Below are 23,622 nucleotides of genomic sequence, written 5' to 3' on the forward strand. Positions count from 1 at the left end.
TAGGAGCCAAACCAAAGTTATAGAAACATTTTCCAGCAGACAAGTTTCTACAGATAATATCAGCAGTCAAAGAGTTGTGCATTTTCCTCTCACACACACACACTCACATGCACGCACACGCACACGCACACACATACACTTACGGAAATATTAGATACTAGGCTGGGAAAAATATTAAAATACTGATAATGATAGCAACTTTTGGGTTAATAAAGGTGCTCTTTCTTAATCCTTCCTAGTCACATTATGGCCTCAAAGTTTAAGTTTGTTTACTTTTTCAAAATCTATTTGCTTCTCCCTGTGTTAATACCTTCCAGGGCTTTTTGATCTGTAACCTTTTGCCACTTCTGGTTTATTTGCCTAGCATATGATTTGTGAAAAATGAGGGAACGTAAACAATTATGAGTGGCTTTTTTGAAATGCCTATTAAAACCCTGGCCTCAAAAGACCTGCCAGTCCAGAACTTTAAACAGAAATGTGAAAGCTCAGCATTAAAAGTCGGCAGCGTATAAGAGATGGTGCCAGTTGGACCACTTTGCTTCAAATACCTGCCTGCCCCAACCCTTTCCTTTGCTTAGTGACCAGCCATACTGACTGTAGGATGCACTTAATTCCATGTGAGTCAACAGCTTATGTGGCATGCCTACTGTGTGCTAGACAGCATCTCAGGTACTTTTCCACGCTTTCTGCACAAAGCGGAAAAGACTTGGAAAGTGTATCCATCCTCCACCCCTACCACTTGCCCCACTATCTAGACCGACGCAGTTGGACTCTCTAAACCAAGAGATATGCCAGATATATATTTTTAAAAGCTATATGCACCTGGTTAACAACTATTCTTTTAATCCTACTGAGAGGTTCAGTGGATGTAGTATGTTTGCCGTGACTTCTCAATCCATATAGAAGATGGATTTTTCTCCCAAGGATAAGACCATCTGGAAATCTTTACCTGCTCCAGACTCTCATATAGGGCTGCCTTTGCTTTCTGATTAGCACTGTGGATACATTTCAAAACACGACTTAAAAAATGAAATAACCTTGTCACCTACTTAATTCCTTATTCATAGTTAGAAGGTGGAGTCACTCTGATTCATTAATGTCCCTGCTAGCTTTCCGATTTAAAAATATTTTTTTCTCTCTGAATAACACTCCCTCTGACTTCTGTTCCCTAAAAAAATGCTACTTGATGTACGTGAATTGTAATTAGCAGGTTCCCATTTTGTTGCATGTCTTCCATTTTGCTGCATCTCCTCTATTAATTATAATAAAATAGCAGTTGGTAAAAGAGTAAGTGTTACTTTTAAGATTCTTACCATGATGTGTATTAACAAGTGTAGAGTTCCGGTGATGACTGGTTGACCTCATAATTATTTTACTTTTGTTAAGGATTCCATATGTTCACATATTTCATTTCATCTTGTTATCTCCAAATAACTGCAAATAGAGGAATCTCCAAATAGTTCTAACATCTTCTTTTTGAATTTCTAACTCATCATGGGTTTAAATGAATGGAACTTTTCTTGCAAAAAAGTGGCAGTCCTCAGGCTTAGCAAATAAATAGACTAGCCTGGGTGGATATGCTTTTATAAACTATCAACACACGAAAGTGATCCTAAAACTCCAAATGTCATTCCTTTAGAACTTCATGCATAAATTCTATGTGCTGTTCTAGGAATCAGGGGAATTTGATGGTCAGCCTTAGCCTGTAGTATATTTTGACAGCATGAATGAGTCAAGCAAGCAGTTTTCCAGACTGTTTAATAGTACAAAGGAAAGGGCTTCTAAGGAAGTCATTCTTAAGACTCGCTCAAAAATATTTTTCTTAGTAACTGTTCTAGAGAAAAACAGGTCACTGTTGGAAGAAAAATGAAATCTCAAGTTACAAGCATTCTGAAAGTGATTTGATCACTAAAATGTGTTTATCTTATGACAGAACTCCTTAAAAGGATACTGCTTCATACATCTCCAGTTATTTAATGAATGTCGTCTTGAAACTCAACAAGAAATTATGTAACCCCATTGCACACTTTAACCACTTTGGCGGAACTTTGGCCTTTCTATTTTTTGAACTTCTGTGTGTGTGTGTGTGTGTGTGTGTGTGTGTGTGTGTTTAATTCCATATAATTTAATTAGCATTTGTAAAACTATATCATCATAAACTTAAAGAATGTTTTAGGTTTATCAGGTTGCTTCAGATTTATTCCACTGTGTGGTTCTAAACTGCATTTGAGTGAAAATAGGCCTTGATCGATGGAAAATCATTTGTGGATTTACAGATTCTGTTCTAGGTGGTTTGAAAAGATGCATTGTCCAGCAGCAACTTTTCCCCCAGTGACTGTGCTCAGTGTGAGCTTGATGGATTCCAACCGCTGGGTTTATCATTACTGCATAGATCTTTGGAAGGACAGGCTGCAAATCTCGTTTCCAAGCCATGACTAGCTATTATGTCAATGTGAAGAATAGAAATAAAATCAATACAGATTAAGAAAAAAAGATAGTCTGCAGTCATTCACAGATGGCAGTCAGCTTCCAAATTGTAATATCCTGGCTAGTCAAGGACTCCTGATTATGATGATTTTTCAGTATCAGGTTAGTATTTAAGATTTGAAATCTAACCCAGTAACCTTATTTTTATTTGTAATATTGGAAGTGTTTCTAGCATTTCTGAAGTAGCTTGAAAGAAAATTGAGAGTCATCTGTGGCTCCACTGAAGTTTTTAACCAGAGCGACTCTTGTAGGAGAGGAAGAGTCTTTAGAGATGGTGTCGTGCAGTCCATTTGCTCTACAGATTAGGAAACTTGAGGAGCCACTGGTGAGGTTAAGGCTTAATCATGTTCATAAAGATCCTGAGATCACCAGACCCTTAAATATGACTGGATAGGTCACAGCAAAAACTGGAGTATGATGTCTTCGTTTTACGAATAAGGCATTATGACACACCTGGTTGAGGATAACGACTTTTAGTTAAGGTCGCGTCAGTGTTACTCATTGCTATGAAGGTGCTTAACTTTCTTGACTATTCTCATGCCTCGATTACTGGTGGCATTAAAAGTTTATAGTGTTTTGCTGTTTAATAGCAGGCTCCCCCCCCAAAAAAAAAAGTATACTTAAGTTTATAATAAAATTTACTAACAAAAGCATGTGTAGGATACAGTTTAAAATTAAAATAATATACAGTACCCTGTATTTTAAATTCTGTATAGCCGAGTGATTCTTATAGAATGCTTTTTTGTTTGTTTTTTGTTAAACTCGTGCATCTGTAGCCATCCTGTGGTTGCAGATGATAGATGAGATATTTAGTTCTCGCTCTGTGCTCTTAACTCATAAGAGGCCTCATTATACAGTGATCATCAAATGAGACATACTTCATGAATAACTTTTCTTCTCTACATTTTCCTACCATTTTGTGTATTACAGAATAAATCACATTATACCTGATTCTGTAGCTCATTTTTTTATGTTTCTTTTTCCCACTAGTTTATAAGTTCCTTATGAATGTGAAGCTAACATTAGTCACCTCTCTATGTAGAGTGTTTTGAATGTCCTTGGCATTCACTGTTAGTGAGTTGAAAGCAATGTTTCTTCCTGACCATGACCAATAATTGTGAGCAGGTTTTATGTGCTTTTAAATTCATTAGAGAATTTTTTTTTCATGTAATAGGACATTTGTTAGATAGTGACATATAACTGTTCATAATAAACTATTTCTCTAAGGAATCCAGCACCCTTCATTTATGGAGGGACTCATCCAGTTAAATTGCTCTGCCACTGTAATGAACTGTTTATGTTCTGTTGGTGTGCACCTCTGGAGCAGGCCTTTTATTTACTCTCATGCCATGTTTTGTGTGTTATCTTGTGCAGGCAGGCACACAGGGACCTGGCCAGGCTTCCTGATAATGGTGATTATACGGACAGCCCATGTCTCAGAGGGGAATGATAATTGATCAGGGCAGTGGAACAATACACAGTTATTTTTGTAACAGTATTAACTCGCTGTTAGTGAGAGTGCTTTGTTGGGGAAGTGTCATGCTTACATAAAATAGTATTTATTCTTCAAAGGTTTATGAGAAGTGATACTACCAGGGTAGCAACATCATCGGTGTTTCATTTTTCCATATTTTTTTTCACTCTGCTGAGAATATTGAGAAGAGCATTGATTAGTGTTGGTGTTTGTTGTGAGAGGGACATTTCTGGGATCCAGACTGCAACTGTAACTACTGGTGTTTTTATCACAGAACTAATAACAATAACAAAGATACACGCTATTTTAGGGAAATTCATGTATCTCTGTTGCACTTAAATTTTTCCACACTCTAATTTTAGAGAAAAGGAAAGTTGGAGGGAGAGTATAGCTCAGTGGTAGAGTGCATGCTTAGCATCCACGAGGTCCTGGGTTCAATCCCCAGTACCTCCATTAAAAAAGAAAGAGAGAGAGAGAGGTATAAATGAATGAATGAATGAATGAATGAATACATGTTTTGTCTTCCAAGCATGAAAACTTTACAGTGTTGCAAATCTTCAACCTGAAGTAGAAGAGAGAGTCCAAGCTCCCAAAAGTATAAATGCCTAGGCCCTGCCACTTGTTAATTTGCTCATTATTTCTTCCCTCTAATAATTATTTTAGGAGCTGTGTCATAAGCTATTTTAAAAAGAACTGAAAAGTTCTGCAGTCAAAAAAGATCCAGATTATGTGTTGATGCCTGTAGTCCTAGCAATTAAGTATTTGATTGGGAAGAAACCTACATTTATCCACTTTGAAGAGGATCATCAGGAGGGATTAAAAATTTAGTACTTCAGGCTCATTAAGGGTTAGAGTGGCATAATTATGTAGCTGGTAACAAATGCTGCGATCTCCACTTGAACAGTAAGATCTGTTACTTCTGGAGACTTACTGGCCCTCTTCAAGGAGCTTCACAGTTTGTAAGTGTTACCTACTTGGAGAATAAGTCCTCCTGACCGATTACATTAGAGTTGGCATGCTTTTCTGCAAAGTGTGCGTTCGGAGAAGGTAAGGCCATGATAATAATCTTAAGCAGATTCAAGGTCTGTAGAGTATCTCCCCCTGGCATAAAGCAGTACTTATTGTCTTCATCGGTGAACGTCTTCATACAAGGCTCAGAAGAGAACACCTTCGTACTACATGGATTATGTTTTATATTTGCTGATGATTATGAGGCTAGTCCAATTTTCTAATCTTGCAAATTGGGAAGTAGTTAAAATGCTCAAGAGACAGCTGATGGAGCCTGATGTGCCATTCTTCATCACTAAAATTTTAAGGAGTTTTTTTTTTTTAATCCATAATTTTGTATTTCTGCATTTCAAATCTTGCTAATTGTTTGTATGGCACACAGTAACATGTTAATTTCAGAAGAACATATAGCTGGATCTACTTTTAAACTAACTGGAAGAGATGGTGATATTTGTTTTATCTTGAGATTTTTTTTTTTTAAGTCTGGATATATCAGTTATCACCTAGGACAGTCTCTTAATCTGTAACTTAACGCCTATCCGCCCTTGTTTTAGATACGATTGTAATAAGCCAGGTAATATTACCATAATACAGAAATATGAACACACATACATGACTGGCTAGGTTATTTTACTACATAAAAATGCAGTGACGGGAGAGGTATGTTAGAACTTGGTCATACTCCTAGTGTATTTATATAGACCATTGTAGTTAGGTTTTTACCTCCATGTCCTCTGTCTGGAAACTTTTTGAAAGCAGAGAGTGTCCCTTTGTCATTGGGATCTCTTAATACCTACCCATAAGCCTAACATATGGTCAGCTTCCAATAAATACTACTTTATTTGTATTGATTTTGAAATGGGATGAGATGTGGAATGCCAGCTGAAATAGTAACTCCAGATCCATGCCACAACCTTCCTTGCCCCCACCCTTAAGGTTTATAAAAAATAAACTAATTATAGTCATTATAGTTGTAAATAAGGCCATACGTTTCTTTAAAAATTGACATAGTCGCCTCTTTGAAAGGCCTCTTTCATTCAAGGAAACAGAAACTAGCATTGTATGTAGGACGCTAAAATCATTTGACTTGAGTTTTCTCTGCTCAACTAATTGTGATATCACAAAGCTAAAAATATACACCTGTAGTCTCATCTCAGTTTGATAACTGGGCTGAAAAAAAAAAAGTCGATTTAGTTAAGTAGCAAAATTGGTTGTTTGTGTTTTTTCATTTTTAATCCTTTACTCTGTGAATTTTTCTCCCCTAAGGCAGTGGACTGAAAAAGTGACATTTTCCTGCCATTGATAAGCATTATGAGTAGAAATCAATAGTTAAATTGACCCAATAAAAGATGCCTGGGACCTACTTTTGAGACAAGATCATCAGAAAACAACACACACAGACTCTAACAAGGCTCGGAAGCGTCTTTTGCCTTTGTCTTGCATCTGTATTAAGTAGCAAAAAGTAGTGCTAATAAATTTTTTCTATGGAGCCTATTTAAGCCAGGATTCTGTTAACTAATAGATAGGCTGCAGGTTCATAAGAGCCAGATTCAATAACATGCCACATGCCAAAAAAAAAATGGGGACATACTGGTTTAAGGTTGCCAAACCGCTAAACAAATTTGTGTAGGATTTATCTTTCTTGCTTGCTAATCACCAGCTGCTTTTCTTTAACTTTATATTTGCAATCTGTGTGAAAAATAGATTTTATATTTCATTGATAATTTTTCTAGATACTTTTTATTTATTGGATTCTGTTAAAAGAGAAAGGAACTTTATAAGGAGATAGGATCAGTACCTTAATAAACTCCCTTTTATACAAAGATAAAACTCATCTGACTATGCTTATTCATTCAGTGCTTCTGATGAATGGGTAACATAAAGGATAACCTAAAGGAACCTTAAAGCAATGGTGTAAATATACTAATAATAATTTGAACTCCCTCATTCACATATTTATATTTTCTTAAAATATAGGTAAACTACATCTATATATGTGATTAGCTTTTTCTCTCTCTTCCTTCTGATTAGTATCATTCAACCTCTTTTATATGACTGGTAGTTTGTAAAGCACAGGGTATGCAAAAATAATGTCCCCCCACTTTTGGTTGCAATGACTGTTGCTGACCCAAATCAAATAGCTTCCTTAAACTGCTTTCTTTTTCTACTTTTCTAGTTAGAAATAAATCCTCTTGTGTGCTTCTTGTGGAGGACTTTAACAGGGAATCACTTTCTAATCATTGTTCATTAATCCCGTAGAAAGAATACTTTTTTTTTAATGTCAACTCTGTCATTCATGTAAAATGTATGTTTCCTTGAGGAATCTCTGTGAATTACTTGTTCATCCTCACTGCCTTTCATATATTTCATTATACTCCTTAGGAGCTCATTAATTTTAAATATAAATTGACTGTTGCTTATATACAGAGCCTCGTGAACAACAGAGATAGCAGTGGCACCTTTTCTTTGATTTACTTGTTATCTCCTGGTCATATAATTAGCCTGTTAATTTACCTCTCTACCTGTATAGCTTGTTGAAGGCTGCAGGCAGTGGTGTGCTGGAGCTGGCACACATAAGACCTCCTCCCAGTGCCCGGTTAAGTAATGTCACATTGGCAGCTTGAAACTGGCTGTGGTGGTAGGATTTATTTACACTGTGGAAATGGGCAGATGCTATAACTCAGGGTTCTCCCTCTCCAGAGAGCCACTTATTAAGCACTTAGGAGCACTCACTATTTACAGAATTGACTCCTTTTTTTTTTTAATCGTTTGACTATGTAGAGTTTCCAGATATTTTTTCCCTATGCTGTTTTATTTATTTCCAGACATTTTCTTTCTGTATCACTTGCCAAGAGCGACTGGCAAGTTTCTTAGCCTTTCTGTGTCCCAGTGTCCTTCTCTGTAAGACAGAGATAATCATAGTACCTACCTTGGGGTTGATGTGAGGTTGAAGAAGAAATACAGTATCTCAGTATATTAGCAATATGCCTGGTGCACAGTGAGCACTCAAGTAGCGTTGCCATTTCTCTTTCTGTATTTTAATTGATAAATATTTATTGATCCCTTTCTAAGTACTTAGCATTTTGCTGAGTCCAATGGGTCATTGATTGAGACTCAGTGCCTCTAACATTGAATGTGGTAAAAGACTTCCTCTTTCGCTATTCCAACCTAATGTCCTCTGTTTTTTTCTGCTCTTGCCTTGCTGCTTAGAACTTTTTTCTCGCTATATGAGTTACGCGGAATTTTTTCATATTTAGATTTAGTTTAGACAGTACCTCCTCTAGGAGGCTCCTCCTTACCCCAGCCCTGGCCATACTGTCCTCTTGCCTCCTTGTTTCTGTGATGCACTCCATTCATATCTCGATAGCTGTCTTTGGTGCAGGAGTCATAATTAGACATTTTCCTCCTTCTCTGGACTTGAGTGTGTGGCCTGTGATTTACCACCTTTGTGTTCTTGTCATTTAGTGAAATACTTGACACCTAGTAGATCCGATAGGAAAAGATACTGAATGATCGTTGGTTGAAGGAGTAAGATAAGCGACTTTGCTAATAAAGACGTTACTTGGTTGAAGAGATGATAAATACACATGTGACATGAAGGTGAACCTTTTAGTACTGATACCTAAATGTGTATAGATACAAATTAAGTTTATAATTTATTTTCATGTATACATGATCTTAAAGTAGGAAATGTCTAATTATTTCCCTGTTACAGATACAGATATTTATGTTCACAGATATAAATGAATGGAGTTAGGTCAGCCAGATCAGGTTTTAAGAAGCAAAGCCTAGCTTCAACCAGGTTTTGTGACCTCTGGGTCAGAAATATAAGGGAAAGTTTGGTTATTCTTACAGGTAGTAACTCATTCTCTTTTTCTTTCTTTTCTTTTTATAGCTTTTAAAAATTATTATGGTAATTCTTAAACATACACAAAATTAGAGAAATATTGTAATAACTTCTGTATATCTATTAGTCAGCATTTTGTATGCACGTATCTACGTATGCATCCATGAACGTTTTCTCCGTCTTGTTTCACGTACTGCCTTCCACATACCTTTTATCCCTGATGTATTTTGAAACAAATCTGGCATCCTATCAGATTATCTTTATGTATGTAAGAACTTCATATCTTAAGGACTTGTTTTAAAGATTACTCTATTTTCAAATTTATCAAAATTGACAGTAATTTCATCTTATCACTTAATGCCCACTTTATGTTTAACTCTCCCCAGTTCAGCTCTTCACAGCAATATCTTTTTTAACAGGTGGATTGCTTAGATCTATCCATTTAGATTTTATATTTTTTAAGATACCTTTAATTTGTGGTAATTGCTGCTCCTCCCTCCACCCTGCCCATGCCTTTATTTGTTGGAAAAATTCAGATCATTGTCCTGGAGAATATTTGAGATTCTAAAGTTTGCTAATTGCTTCCCTATAGTGCCATGTAGCTTGTTCCTCCATCACCCTTAGTTTTTGTAAACTAAAAATTAAAGCTCGAATTGAGTTCAGTTGTAACACTACTATTTATTTTGTGAGAATACTTTGCAGATGGTGCTGTGTATTTCCATTTGCATCACATCAGGAGGGCGTAATTTTATTTGCCTCCACTTTTAGTGATGCTGAAATCTACCAGAGAGTTCAGGTGAGCCTGGGCCAACCCCTGTAAAGCTCTCCATCAGAATTCCCAGTGGTTTCACTCCATTGTCGATCATTTCACAGCTCCATGATTTTTTTTTACAGATTGCAAAACAGTAACTTTAATTGTATTATTCCTGCTGCATTTGTTACCTCGAATTTTTCTATAAAGAACTTTTCCTTAGTAACTGACAACGCCACAATAAAGCTTACAGCAAAAAGATGGAGAAAATGCATGATTTTTTTGTCAATTTTCAGAATCAGACATTAACTTCTGATATAAGATCTAAATATAGTTATAGATATAATCAAAGTATTCTAACGCATTTTAACAAAATTTCCCCTGAGGAAATTCTTTGAATTATTTCTCCTAGTTTTTTTTTTTTTAATTAATGAATTTTGGTAGCATTACTCCCCTTTCCTTCCTTTTCTGTTTACCATAAATATGCCTCTACATGATTGAATCTGTTCACTCCGAAGATATTTATGGATCATCTTTTCCTTTGGTAAGCACTGTGCTAGCAACTAGGGATCTAGACACTAGCTCTGTTTTTCCTTTGAATATACAGCTTGAGTTTGTTTTCTACTCATAATATGATGTGATGTGAAAAATAAACATATAGATGAAACTGTTTCTGCTTACTATAATACTTGGTGTCCTGTATTATATACTTTTTAATGAACACTATTTCTAGCTGATTTTGGAGACCTTGGCCCTAATTGTCTAAAACAGGGACAATAAAGAGATTTAATCGTTAAGTTTTTCCTGTTGACCCAAAGAAAAACGAGGTATCTCCATACAGAGCACTGTATATGACAAATGGGGAAATTCTTATTTTTATTATTTGGAAAGATAAGAAGAGGGAATACTGTAAAACTCCCTGAGACTAAAATCAATGAAAAGATTCTGTGCTTTTTTAACATAAGCAAATATTTGAACTTAATTTGACTTCCATTTTCAGGAACTGAGGGTGACATTTTATGCATGTCTTTATTCCCTATAATTAAAATGTGTTTTGTCAGGATTTTTTAAGGTGTTTTTGGATTTTAGAAAACGTACAGTTTCTAAAGTTTTATGAACATCCTCTTGTATGAATAGGCAGTGTAAATAGGAATCATAAGACAGCTCTTTCTCTAAAGGATTCTGTGACTATGAGAGAGTGAATATGGTATAATGTTGAATTCACCCGAAAAAATGTATTATAGAATCTGAGGTTATGATTTATATTGTTTTATTAGACATGTGATATTAATGTAAATTTTAGATTATATTATTTAATTATAGTAATTCTAAAACTCTTCTCAGATGTTTTCTCTAGAATAGAAACTCCGCCCTTTTCCTCATGTTCAGACAGTATGAGATGGCTGTTGTGATTATTTGAGATTAGGGCAGAAAGCAAATTCTTGGCATGTAATTAAAATAATTTCTGCAATTGAAAATCAGAAAGATAGAAGTATTGTACATTCTGCCTATAAGTCTATGCTAATATGTTTTCTGATGGAGAAGAGCTGGGAAGCAAGAGATTTTTAGAAGGAGTAGTATTAGGTCTGCTTTCCTAGCCCCTTATCAGGGCATTTGACAGGAGTCATCTTTTTGAATTAATTCCTATTTTGTGGTTGGCTTTATTCCTTTGATGACTATGTAAGTTTAAAAAGCTAAAGCTCTAAACATTCTTAGAAACAATGAGCAGTACATACATATAAATTTAAAAATATATGTGCCGTGAAAAAAAAAAAAAACGAGCTATCAAGGCATGAAAGACATGGAAGAGACTTAAAAAATATATTACTAAATGAAAGAAGCCAGTCTGAAAAGGTGACAAACTGTACGATTCCAACCAAAGGACATTCTGGAAAAGGCACAGCTACAGAAACAATAAAAAGATCGTGGTTTCCAGGGGTCTGGGGAGAGGGAGGGAGGGAGGAATGAATAGATGGAGCACAGGGGATTTTTAGGGCAATGAAATTATTCTGTGTGATACTACAGTGGTGACTACATGTCATTATGCATTTGTCAAAACCCATAGAATATACAATATCAAGAATAAACCCTAATGTAAACTATGGACTTTGGTTGTTAATAATGTGTCCATGTTGGTTCATCAATTGTACCAAATATGCCACACTGATGAGGGGTGTTGAGGGTAGGAAAGTATATGTGTGGGTGGGGAGGGCTGTGTGTGAACTCTCTGTATTTTCTGCTCAGTTCTTCTGTGAACCTGAAACTGCTCTAAAAAAAATAAAGACTATTAATAATAAAAAAAAAAAAAAGGAAGTAGTATTAAGTCTGCTTTGCTAGCCCATTATCAGGAAATTTGTTGAAAGGAGACAAAAAATAAGCCTTTAATTGTGGTATCTGGTAACTCGGAGGATTAAGCTAAATTTAACTTTGAAGATCAAAATTGATATTTGTATTATGTCCATTGAAAGAATAGTTGCATTTTTGACTTCAGGAAATAGTTTAATCTGAATAGCACAAAAGTTGACAAAAAGTAAGTTCATCCATAAATGCTGACTGTTTCAATCAGTTAAAAATGGAAGGCTAGCATCAAGGATACAGTAGTAAAATCCTGAAAGGAGTTGGTGAAAAGTAAGTGTTATGCAACACGAAAAGAATACCAGGGGAGAAATTGACAAGAGTAGAATAACAGGAAGATTAGTCATTTCTGGAAGGAAAAAAAAAAGGTGGGGAGCAGGGAAAGAAATGTTTTAAACAGGAAGGTGGAACTGGAAGTGCCAGTACTGAACGACAGACATGAGCTCATTTAGGGTGAAACTGGGCTTTAGAAAAGGAATAATACTGGTTGCATTCAATTGTAATGTATATAGTTTATGTTAACCCCCAACAAACACAAAAATGGGGACATTTTTCTGTTAGGGATTAGAGAACACTGGAGAAAATAAAAGAATGATGTTTACTCCTCAGCTGAACTGACTTGGCTTAGGTCAGACAGTAATGTCAGAGTGCATGAAGAAAATGGATTTCTTTGAAAACAAACAAACATTCTACTATTTTCAAGTGTTGGAGAAAGTAAAAGCATTCTGGACATCTTAAAATATGTATGCTATTTGCTTTGAAAATAATTTTCACTTGCATACTATCTGACAACTGAAGGAGTAACAATTTCCAAATACACTGAGAATTATTTGTATAAATTCTCAAAAATAAAAGTTACAATTCTCTATGTATCATATAAAATATATATAACAGTCCCTATAACAGAAAACAAGAAAGTTAACACGGGTGTGTGTTTGTGTATGTGTGTATGTATGTGTGTGTTGGTGGAATCTCATTAGTCCTTAGTTTCCACCCAAGATACTAGAGGTATTCATGGAACAGATTTTGCTGGACACGTTGTCCAGCCTCTCTGAGTGTTCTCATCTGTCAAAGGGGAGTAATAACATACCTGCATCAAAGTTGTGTAATGAGGATTAAATGAACTAGTAGACACAGACATGGAAGTGGCTTTTTTTTTTTTAATTTACAATCCTGTATCCAGATATTGAACACAGGCTTGTATGATGCATTTCCAGCTAACCAACTAACATGTGGGAAGATGGACAGTTGCAGTAGAAGCTCTTACTGATTGATGCCTTTATACTTAAAATGTTGTGTGATAGGTTACATATGTATCCATAATTGGTAAATATAAAACTTAACTTCAGTTGGCCATTCCTTAGTAACTTCCGTAAATAATAAATTACATAAAATGTATTTTAAAGAAAGAAGTTATCTCTAAGGTTTTATGAGCATGACATAAGAACAAAATCTGCTTATTCTCCTATTGGAAAAAAAATGCTATTATTTAAACACAGAAAATGGCTTATGTATATGGAAATAAAGATATCAAATTAATCTCATGTAGAGACCCAAGACTTCTATTATTTTATGCAACTACATGGGACATATTCTGTATCACTGAATTCATAGAAACATAATATGCCATCAGGTAAGCATTTCCTGTTGATGTTACGATAAATGGTAATACATTCATGGCTCATGTGCACATACTTCCTGAGATAAATTCTAATTCCAGCACAAAATAACCAGTTTGCATGTACACCAAATACTGCTAAAAAGTTCTCTTTCTTCCTGTCTGTTCTCTCCCTTTCTCTCTCCCCTCTCTCTCCGCCTTACCACCTTTACCCACACAAAGGTAGAAACTCTTACACACACATGCACGCACGCACGCACACACACACCCTGCCTCCCAGGCATAACTGCATAGGAAATGTTTATTTTCCAAACTACAAAAAACAAACCTTATCTCAAACACTGAAAGTCCTTCCTTTTCCTGGTTTGGAAACACTAAGTCATACTTGCATATTTTCTTTAGCCAGCATTTAAGTTTACTTAAAGCATAAAGTTGTGAGGACAAAATGACTCAGAAATTTGTAATGCACAATTAGACCTTTTCGCTTGTAGGTCACCAGTTCATATCTAGCTGACTTGGTGTTAGTTGAGGATTGTTTACAGTTGGTGTGTGTTGTTCAGTTTCCAGCAGAGGCTGGGAAGCTCACTGCAGCTCCTTCTGTTCTGATCTGTATACGAGTTAGAGTTGGTGCGTATAAATACACTTCTTTGCAGATAAAGCCAAGTTCAAGGAATTGAATTAAACAGAGTAAACCTAGCAGGAGTTGATGGATAAAAAGCTGTTCATTTATTCATGTACAAACATAGCTTCTATTGATTGATATCTTTCAAAAAGTAAAGTGTGTTAAAATGATCAGAAATATATTTGTATGTTTTTAATTGCAGCAAGAAGTAAGGACTGTAACTGAAAAATAAGTTGAACAGTCAGAATATTTATATTTACATATATATATATATATATAATTTGAATGATTACATAAGTGAGTTATGATCTTTCTAGTCTAACACTTAGTAGTGCCAAGGTCATAAAATGATTTGTTATGCTCTGTCTTATGTAAAAGCCTATGGAGTTACTTTGTTTTTCTCACCTAAAAGATGCCAGGATATAGTTTTGAAAAATTCTTGAGTAACTTTTGTGTTAATTCAGTGTTAATGTTGGAGACTGAGATAAATTTAAATCTTATCAGCCGAAGAGTAAACCAAGCTTATGTGGGTACAGCATGTAATCCCCTACCCAAGGAATTCTGCAGAGAAGGTGTTGTCTAGAAGGAGGGTAAAGTATTGCCATCTTCTTTCTATGGAAACTTGATTGTGACAATAATTGAGTAAAAAGACTAATGCATGAGCTCATGATACGCCACGTGGGCCCGTTAGCCTCTCCCTGCTAAATGCCACCAAGTGGCTGCATTTCTCACAGCTGGTGGCTAAATTCTGACAGAGGGTAGACACCTTTAGTATAGCTGTATTTTCTGTCTGAAGTTTTCATGAATTCTTATGGTAATTTATATCAGGTTAAAGCCAAAAAAAAAGCTAAAACTGGCCAGAATTCGTCCAGGGAGTTAGGCTTGCTGCCAAATTAAAGAGCTAGATTGGTCTCAGTATTTTTCATTGGTTTCTCAGACTTTCATTTGGGGCCCTCAGTGCTTGACTGGAGCTGTCTGACATCCCCCAGATGATTTTATGTCCTCAGGAGCTAATTCAACGAAGGTCATTTCAGCTGCTGAATATTCAAGGAAGTATCTTGGTCCAAGATTGGTTTCAGCCAGTATCTCAAGGGATGAACCTTGGATTTCTGAAGCTTCCTCTAAGCTCACAATTTCTGTTCTTGGCTCTGCACATAATTACATTTATTTGCCAATCATGGGAACAAAATATAAATATGACTGTCAGCAATGGTAATCCCCCAAAACAGAATGCCTGACAGGGTGATGATGATAATGTTGCTGTCCTGTTAGTGCCTCTGAAGATATGATACACTGGAAAAAATGGTGAAAACAGAATTTGCCCTTGACTTTTTAAAAATCTGAGAATCACATAAAGCATTTGTTAGTTCCTTAAGTTAGTGAGCATCATTAAGAAAGACAGACATAGAGTTGTGTGTTACCTAAGCTTATGAACTTCTTTATACATACTAAGTTTTTGAAAAAGGCAGGAATAGCAGGTTCTCTTCCTACCGGGGTTTTGGCCAGACCTGACATTTCTTACTCCCTTTCTTTGGGAGTATAACCTGCCATCAGCTTTTAAGAGGCAGGAGAGGGTAAGCGTAGGCACAGAACCACAGCTTCAGGAGCTGCATTCCCTGGATCCAGAGTTTACATTTGCTGCTTAGTAGTTGTATGACCTTTGGCAACTTAAGATTCGTACCCCACTAAATAGGAACATATTTACCTCATTGGGTTGTTTTGACTCTTGAAGAAATTAATACTTTTAAAGGAATAATGGAATTTTAGGGCACACAGTAAGTGGCTGTACACATATTAACTGTGTACTGTTTGCAATAGACAAATAAATGAAAACTAGAACCAGTGCTGCAGTTTTCATGAAACGTATAAGAACTCCAGCTCTGGAACTGTGCAGCCTGGGTTCAGATCACCTTCGAGCTCTGTAACCTTAAACGCGTGATATAACTGACTGAGCCTTGGTTTTCTCACTTGCAAAATGGGGCAGAAATAAAACCTGACCCTCGGTTGCTGTGAAGATTAACGAGGATAACACATGTAAAGTTCTGCGTGCCTGGCACTTCTCAAGTGTGGGATATGCGGTAGCTATTGTTGTGATTTTTGCTTTGATTATGAAATGAACACACGACGTATTAATACACGAGAAACATACTCAGAATCTGTGCGTGTAGGGTTTCAGTTTTGCTAATGAGAATTATTACTTCTACTGTACAGAGAACACATGCTTGGTGTTTATAATTCCTTTCTAATAAGTAATGATATTTACTTATTAGGAAAATAATAATTTTTCACTTATCCTTTGTTGGACTATTTAGATTTTATAAAAATCTCTAGTTGTTTTTTGTTGTTGTTGTTTTTGTTTTTTGTCTATGGGATTTGAGCTCTACATAAGTGAGTTAAGTAAATGCTTTGTTAGTGATGTTACCTAGCTCTGTTGTCCAGCCGTAACCTAGCCACTCATTAATTGAACACTTAATGAAAGAAAAGCAACTCATCAGTAACATCAAAATGAGAATGGAAGATAGAAGTAAAGAAGACATTGCTTCTGTAAAATAAAGTTCACGAGATCTGGTATTTCCCCATCTGTTGCGAGTGTGGTAAAGATTATGAAAACATTAGCATTTGTAAAAAGTGATTCTATGCCAGGAAGGCAGATAGAATATTACGAAGGAAATGACCAGAATTTTATGATGGCATTTATTTCATATGGTAACATCCTTTCTTTCATTAACAGGAAATCTTAGGGCAGTCTACCTGCTTATTAGGAGGTAGGGTAAATGAAAATTTTAAAAGGGTTCTCCAAAGCTTCCTTATGATACAGGAAATCTTTAAGAATGTGTCTTCCATAGAATTAGAAACTTAGAATTTCATAGTAACAGTATATTTATCACCTTGTTTGGGGAGCAGATTAAACATGATCACAGGAAAACACCTGTTTTGACACTCTGTGGGGAAGGTGCAAACATACGGCAAACTCTGTCTAGGTGTAGAGTAAACGAGTGCTTTGGCTAGCATCCTGCAAGGAGTTGGGTCTAAACGGTCTGCTCCAGCTTCTGCCGCTGCTGCTGCTGCTAATATTGCTGGGAAGGAAAAGTGGCTGACCTGGCATATCCTTTACTCTCGGTGCTGCAGCAGTCACTCAGGAAATGTTGTTTAAGGGGAACCTTCTGGATCCTTTTCATGGCACCATGGCAAGAAGAAGCCGTAACTTTTCTATTGAAGATAAAGCATGGAGTTGGCTAATGGATGCTGGTGAGTGAATAAGGCAAATGGGGAGCCAGTTTACTGAGATACCTTTCGGGCAGGCCACTCTCTCAGGGGCCGAGATGGCGTCCATGGGAAGATGGTGTTCGATAATCTGAATGCCAGAACGTCGTTTTAGAGAGGAATCACGGTTTTAACACTAGCGACCTGATCCGGGATCCCGCAGATGTTCCATAAATACAGCTCATATTTAGTCCCAGCTTTACTACTTGAAGATACTAATCCTGAAGTTTGTTGGATACCCAAGAATATGGAGCACAATTTCCCATGTAATTTCTCAGGCACTATTTAATCTTCACTCTTGTTTTTCACTTCACCCACAGTGATTAAAAAAAAAAAAATGACCTTCTAGTGTACGAAAGCAGGTATTTTTCCTTTCAATTCCAAATCAGCCCTTCCTTTTCTTACCACAATAGAGTTTTAAGTTAAGAGATTATTTAATACACATAATTCTTGCCAGGAGGATTCTTTTCAATTCAAGATAATTATGTAAGCAAATTGGAAAGATACTGATTACATTAGTCAGATAGTTACCCAGGATGAATCTTTGGCATTAGCAATAAAGAAACTTCATTGCTGATATATTTATCTACCAATACAAGGTAGTTTCCTTGAGCAAGTTTCTTTATTGGTAAAATGAGTAATTTGAACGAGCTGCCCCGGGTCTTCTCACTCTAAAATTTCTGTTCCCGAAAGCAGAGGCCATTTTTGATAAGCCTGCAGTGAGAATTGAAATACATACATATCTCTTCCACCTTATAATTTATAACAGATATGAATATGTGCCTATCAATTGTTTATCTGTGTCTTCTGTTAAAAGATTGGAAGGTACAGAAATACCAAGTTGTCCGTAGAAGTGTAGACCAAATTTTTCTACAATAATTAATTTATGAGTAATAGGGGTTCCATAAGAAAGGTTGACAATCGAGTTTAGGAATTTACAGAACAATAATAAAGGCTCTGACAAGTCATGTAGGAAGACACCTGTTCAATTTTAATATTTAAAAAACTATTTGACCATGACCCCTCCTCCCACCTACCCCTCCATGCTTCTTGAGAAGTTCCTTCTCACATGTGGCACCACCATTCAGCCAGTTAATATATACTGAACACATACTATGTTGCCAGGAGGACTAGATGCAGGGATACTGTTGTGAGCACCTTTGTCAAAAATTTCTCCCATTCTGATTCTTAACAACAGGGAAGCACCAGTTCAGATTATCTAATTTTATTACTTTAGTAAGATACTTCAGTAGCAATATAATGTTTATTTTTAAAAAACCAGTACTGATTTTCCTATCTTCACTGAGTATAATTCTGACATGCCATACAATCTGAAGAACTTTATAATTGAATGGACCTCCACCATTTCACACTGGCAGCATTTATTCAGTTCCTTATCTTCTCGTCCACATTTTTTGTTTGTTTTAGTTTTTGTTGTTTAGATTGTTGAAACAGATTTTCATGAGTGGGATTATGAATATAAGTCAGAAAGGCAAACTATAGTTGATTTTTTACATCTAATTTAAAGTCAGACTTAACTACATTAAAAAAAAAAGGTCAGTTTCCATTTGGCTTCTATAGAACATGGTGCTCACTCAGTCTTACTGAAACTGATCATACTGATACGATGATGTTTAAAAAAATTAAGTTTTGGTTCAAACCAACATCTACACTTAGGCAGTTTATACAATGGAAGTATTTTTAAAGGGAAATTCAGATTCGTCTTCCTCTTCACTTACAAAACCTCACTTTTCAAATTTAAAATACTGGCTGCCTAGACAGTACTTACTATTTTGTAGTATGAGTTATTTTATTTTATAAAAATGTCTGACCCTTGGTGACTTACTGAGTTGTCCAAGCCAGAACTACTTTCATTATACATGTTATTAACATAATATGTATGTATATAATGTAAAATAACCACATATATATGAGGTGAAGGATAGAAGTCAGCCTTTCCCAACACAGATTATTTGAGCTATTTGACACTAAGTAAAATAGATTATTATTACTCTTCTAGTTAATTTGGATTTAAGTACATATATATATATATAAAAATAAATAAATATCTGAAGTCAAGCATTACACATACAGAACTGCTATTAGACAGTAGAGTTTCATTTCATTTCATTCTAAAACAAGTATAAAATACTACACATGATTAATTTGCTTCTAGTATTACAAAAGTGACAGTTCCTAAATGAGCATTTTTATTTTGATACACATTAGGGATTATTAAATTTCTGTCAGAGTTTATATTTAGTCTCTGGCTTGATTTTATGCAGCTCATTAAAGCAAAATTATCTTAGGGTCTGTCTCTTATAGTTGTTTAATGTTTAGTACTCGGCTTCTCAGGATGTGTTCCCGAGGGCTTGTGAGCTGGTGAAGAGCTGTGAATAGTGGTTAACAAGCTGTAAGCATAACCATGGAAAGGAGTGCAGGATGGAGTCCAGGTTTAGGAGAATCTTAGTGAGTAGCTATCTGACAGGGCATAGAAACCTACTAAGTTAATCCTCTTTTCCTTTCTCTCTCCTCTTTTCTTCTCTTTTCTTTTTTCCATTCCTCCCTCTGCTCATCTCTGAACACACTTTGTCCATTTACTTCTTTTCATATTCTTCTTTTCTTACTGAATTCCTTCAGTCTGTGTCATCTGATCTTAGTAGGAAGTGATGTATTTGATAAAACATTTCTTGTATTTAAAAAGCAATTTTAATTATTTCTTCATTTAAAAATCAGCATAGTTTAACCTTTTCTCTGTCTGTTCATTTTCTCCTCCCATAGTGGACAACTTTGCCTTTTAATCTCTGTTGCCTTGTGGATCATCACCGGTGACTTTTTGTATTTGTAAATTTCCTTATCCTAATATAAATGTCATAATGATGGGACTTAGGAATTTTATGCTACTTAATAGATTTTTAACCTCAAATCCAGTAGGCGTACTATAATATGTCTTCCTCTACTTTTCTTTCTAGAACTAGAGCTCCATATGCCCCCTCAACGGTGTTTTTGGCTTTCTTATGGGATGCTAGAATGGCCTATCTCCATGTATTTTGTTGCATTTCGCCATTGCTTCTTGTGTTCTGGTGGGGAATTTTGGTGATTCTTTTCAAGCGCTACCTGAGCTCTGTGCTAGTTGTACCCATTCCCTCGTTCCCTTAGGGTCTTGTGCTCTGTGGTCATGTCTCCACTTCCTCAGCCCTGTCCATTGACAGACCCTTGAGTTCCCTGATGGCTGCCTCTAAACCCTTGTGAGGGCGGGAACATTCCTCCCCCTGCTGCTACGATTGAGCCCTGTGCTGGGTACCACGTTGCCTTCTACACTTGCTTTCAGTTGTTAAGGCTTACCAAGCTTTGGCTGTGGCTCAGTGATCCTGCTGTCAAAACCCTGAAGCTCTCCTGGCCTCGACACTCAGTGGTAGCAGCAGGTGTTGGGATTTCTCCAAGCCCCTAAGACCCTGGGAGCAAGAGAATGGCCGTTTGACATAGACCTCAGGAGTTTTCCAAGCACCAAGAAACCTCTCCAGAAGATATGTGAAGGTAAGATTCTGATTTCTCTAGGAAGCTGTTCTAGAAGCTAAAAAAGCCTAAAGCCATTAACTGAATGTAGACTCAGTGGCTAGAGTGTCCTTGGGCAGCTGTGATGGTACAGCCAAACCTGAGCCTTAGATTGAGGAACTGCCTATTAAAATGCTTCTTTTAGGAATTTGGTGTGCCATTCACATTTCTATTTGATTTTATTTAGATTAACCTTGGCACTGAATAGATTTTTTAAAATATTTTTTCCCACCCTTTGAATTGGAATTCGTGAAGCATCTTTTTGCTCTGTGTATCTTGTAAGAAGAATCTTGTTGAGAATTAAAGCAGTTAAAGATAAAAGAAATTACTTAATTTTCCAAATGCCTGTATTTTAATTAATTAAAATTTAGTTAATTAATTTGGGGGTAATTAGGTTTATTTATTTATTTATTTTTAGTAGAGGTACCGGGGATTGAACCCAGGACCTCATGCATGCTAAGCATGTACTGTACCACTGGACTATACCTCTCCTGCCAGAATACCTGTATTTTATTTGCCTCTCCATTAATGTTTCCAGCCAGAAACATGAAATGATTTTATGCTCAAATTCTTCAAACTCACATTCCTGAGTCCGTAATTAATTAAGAGGGAGTGGGAAGAGGAGCTCAGATCCTGGTTGTGCTGGGCTGCATTGTTGTTCTGTGTCAGAAATTACCGCGTAGCATTCCACATATAGCAGTCTCTTTTTTTAGGGCTTTATTTTCAGGGTTTTTTTTTAAAAGGGGATTATTCCCCTGCCCCTATTTCTTGGGGATAAAAAATGACTCCATTTGGGTGTAAAATCCTGGATGAAGGATAGATATGGGGTGTTGGCGTGTGTGTGTGTGAGGTGTGGGAGAGAGAAGGCAGGAGCATCTTGGAGTGAACGACACAAATCATCTCTTCAGCCTTACGGCTTTTGCGGCAACCGTTACTTATAACCTTTATTCTTTACTCTGCCTCCATTCATAGACATGATTCCGCGAAGTGATACTAAGACACCTCTTCTAAAACGAGATCTTTGGCGGCCTTACTATCAATTCAGGTCTTCTTTATTCCTCCCTTGTTTTCTTTTCAGAATGGACTTAATCTCTTAATCGGTTCCGTAGCGTTGGAGCCAAGGCTGTTAGCTTACTGTCACGTTGGAGCTCTCTCTCAATAACCAAGACTGTAACAGGTTTGAAAAATGAAAAAGAAGAACGTCGACTAAGAGCTGTACAAAATGAAAAATAAAATTCATCTTTGATAGTGCTCATTTAGCATACTTATTTTTAAAACTAAAAGATGTTTGACAAAATATTTTATTTGCGCTTGAAAATACCCAAGTTTTATTCTGTCTAGTCCTCAAAGCATAAGTAAATGGAATGTTTTGCAGTCTTTCTAGTGCACTAAATTGAGTAATTGATTTCATATGTAAAAACAGAAAGGGCAAATTTTAATGCCTTGATTCTTAACATTTATAACTAGTTTACAATTTTAAAAGTTGTATGGCACAGTCTCAAGCTAGGAGTTTACATTATTCTCAAGTTGGTTTGTAGATTGCATTTTCCCTTTAATATTTAGCTTGAGTTCTCATATTCCCCAGGGATAAGAAATGAAACAGAACATATATGTTTATATATAATATTTTTAAATGATTTAAATCAATATTAAGATAGAGTGATAGATTGAACTTATTATGGACATTTAGAAATTTATCTTACACTCTAAAATTACTTTAAAAATATTTGTCATGGAATATAATGAATTAGTGGGTTTTGTTGAATTTCATGTTTTATGGGCAAAGTAACTTCATGTTAAGCAGAACAGTACAGTAATATTTAGAGTTCAGTGATTTTGTTTTTTTTTAGGATGTGCAGAAGAGGTACACGATATCATAAAACAGCGCTACCATAAAGACCTTAGCAACTAGCTGAATAGAATAAATAAATAATATTAAATAATGAGTAAATAGTAGAATGACTTTTTCACAGGTGAGGAAACAGGAGACCTGATCGATAAGTCACAATTTCTTAAGCCCAGGACCAAGACTAGAATCCAAGTCACTCAATTCTAACCCAGTGCACTTATCTCCATGTGCTGCTGTTTATTAAAGTTGCAGTACATACGAGAGCTGTTCAGACTAGGGGGCTATGAGCAGAATACTTGTAATAGACATTGGAAAGTGTCAAATGTAAGCCTTTTATGATATATTTCCTTTGTTATAACAAATAAATCACAGTTCCCAGCCTCATTAGACATCCCCATGTAGGAAGAAAGAAAAAAGCAGAGCCGCACTTGGTTGGAGCAACTCAAAGAGAGGACAGGTCTAGGGGTGATCCGAGATGCTGACCTTTTTGCTCCTTTAGGAGAGTGTTACACTTCAAAAATGAAACATTCCTGTATGTTATTCATTCTGTTGTATGGAAGTTAAAGCTTGCTGAATTAGAATTACTCAAAATTAAGACGGTGTCTCTCGTTAATTGTAATCTATTGATTACCTGCTACCTCCAGTGCCATTACAAATAATTATCTCATTTGTTCTTCGCAAAAACAGCTGGAGGTATGTAGTGGTATTATTTTACCTTTACAAATGAGGAGACTGAGGCCAAAAGAAGTGGAATCACCTGCCCAAGGTATCACAGCTGGAGCCAGAGATTCC

General features: G+C 36.1%; 1 protein-coding gene across 18 annotated transcripts in view; it reads left to right on the plus strand.

Annotated features, from left to right (window-relative positions):
* The window catches only part of MBNL1 (muscleblind like splicing regulator 1), a 190,390-nt gene that overhangs the window by 66,703 nt on the left and 100,065 nt on the right, over positions 1-23,622 (plus strand). For 2 of the 18 annotated variants that reach the window (XM_064492092.1, XM_010986657.3), the window contains exon 2: positions 17,292-17,411. The exons of 15 other annotated variants lie outside the window; for them this stretch is intronic. In XM_064492092.1, coding sequence (XP_064348162.1) covers positions 17,406-17,411 — 6 coding nt within the window. In that variant the 5' untranslated portion in view covers positions 17,292-17,405. Of the gene's footprint in view, positions 1-17,291; positions 17,412-20,398; positions 20,964-23,622 lie in introns of all 18 variants that reach the window. One more of the 18 variants, XM_031449508.2, reaches the window with a different exon arrangement.

Source organism: Camelus dromedarius, chromosome 2, assembly GCF_036321535.1.
Source record: "Camelus dromedarius isolate mCamDro1 chromosome 2, mCamDro1.pat, whole genome shotgun sequence".
NCBI lineage: Eukaryota > Metazoa > Chordata > Mammalia > Artiodactyla > Camelidae > Camelus > Camelus dromedarius.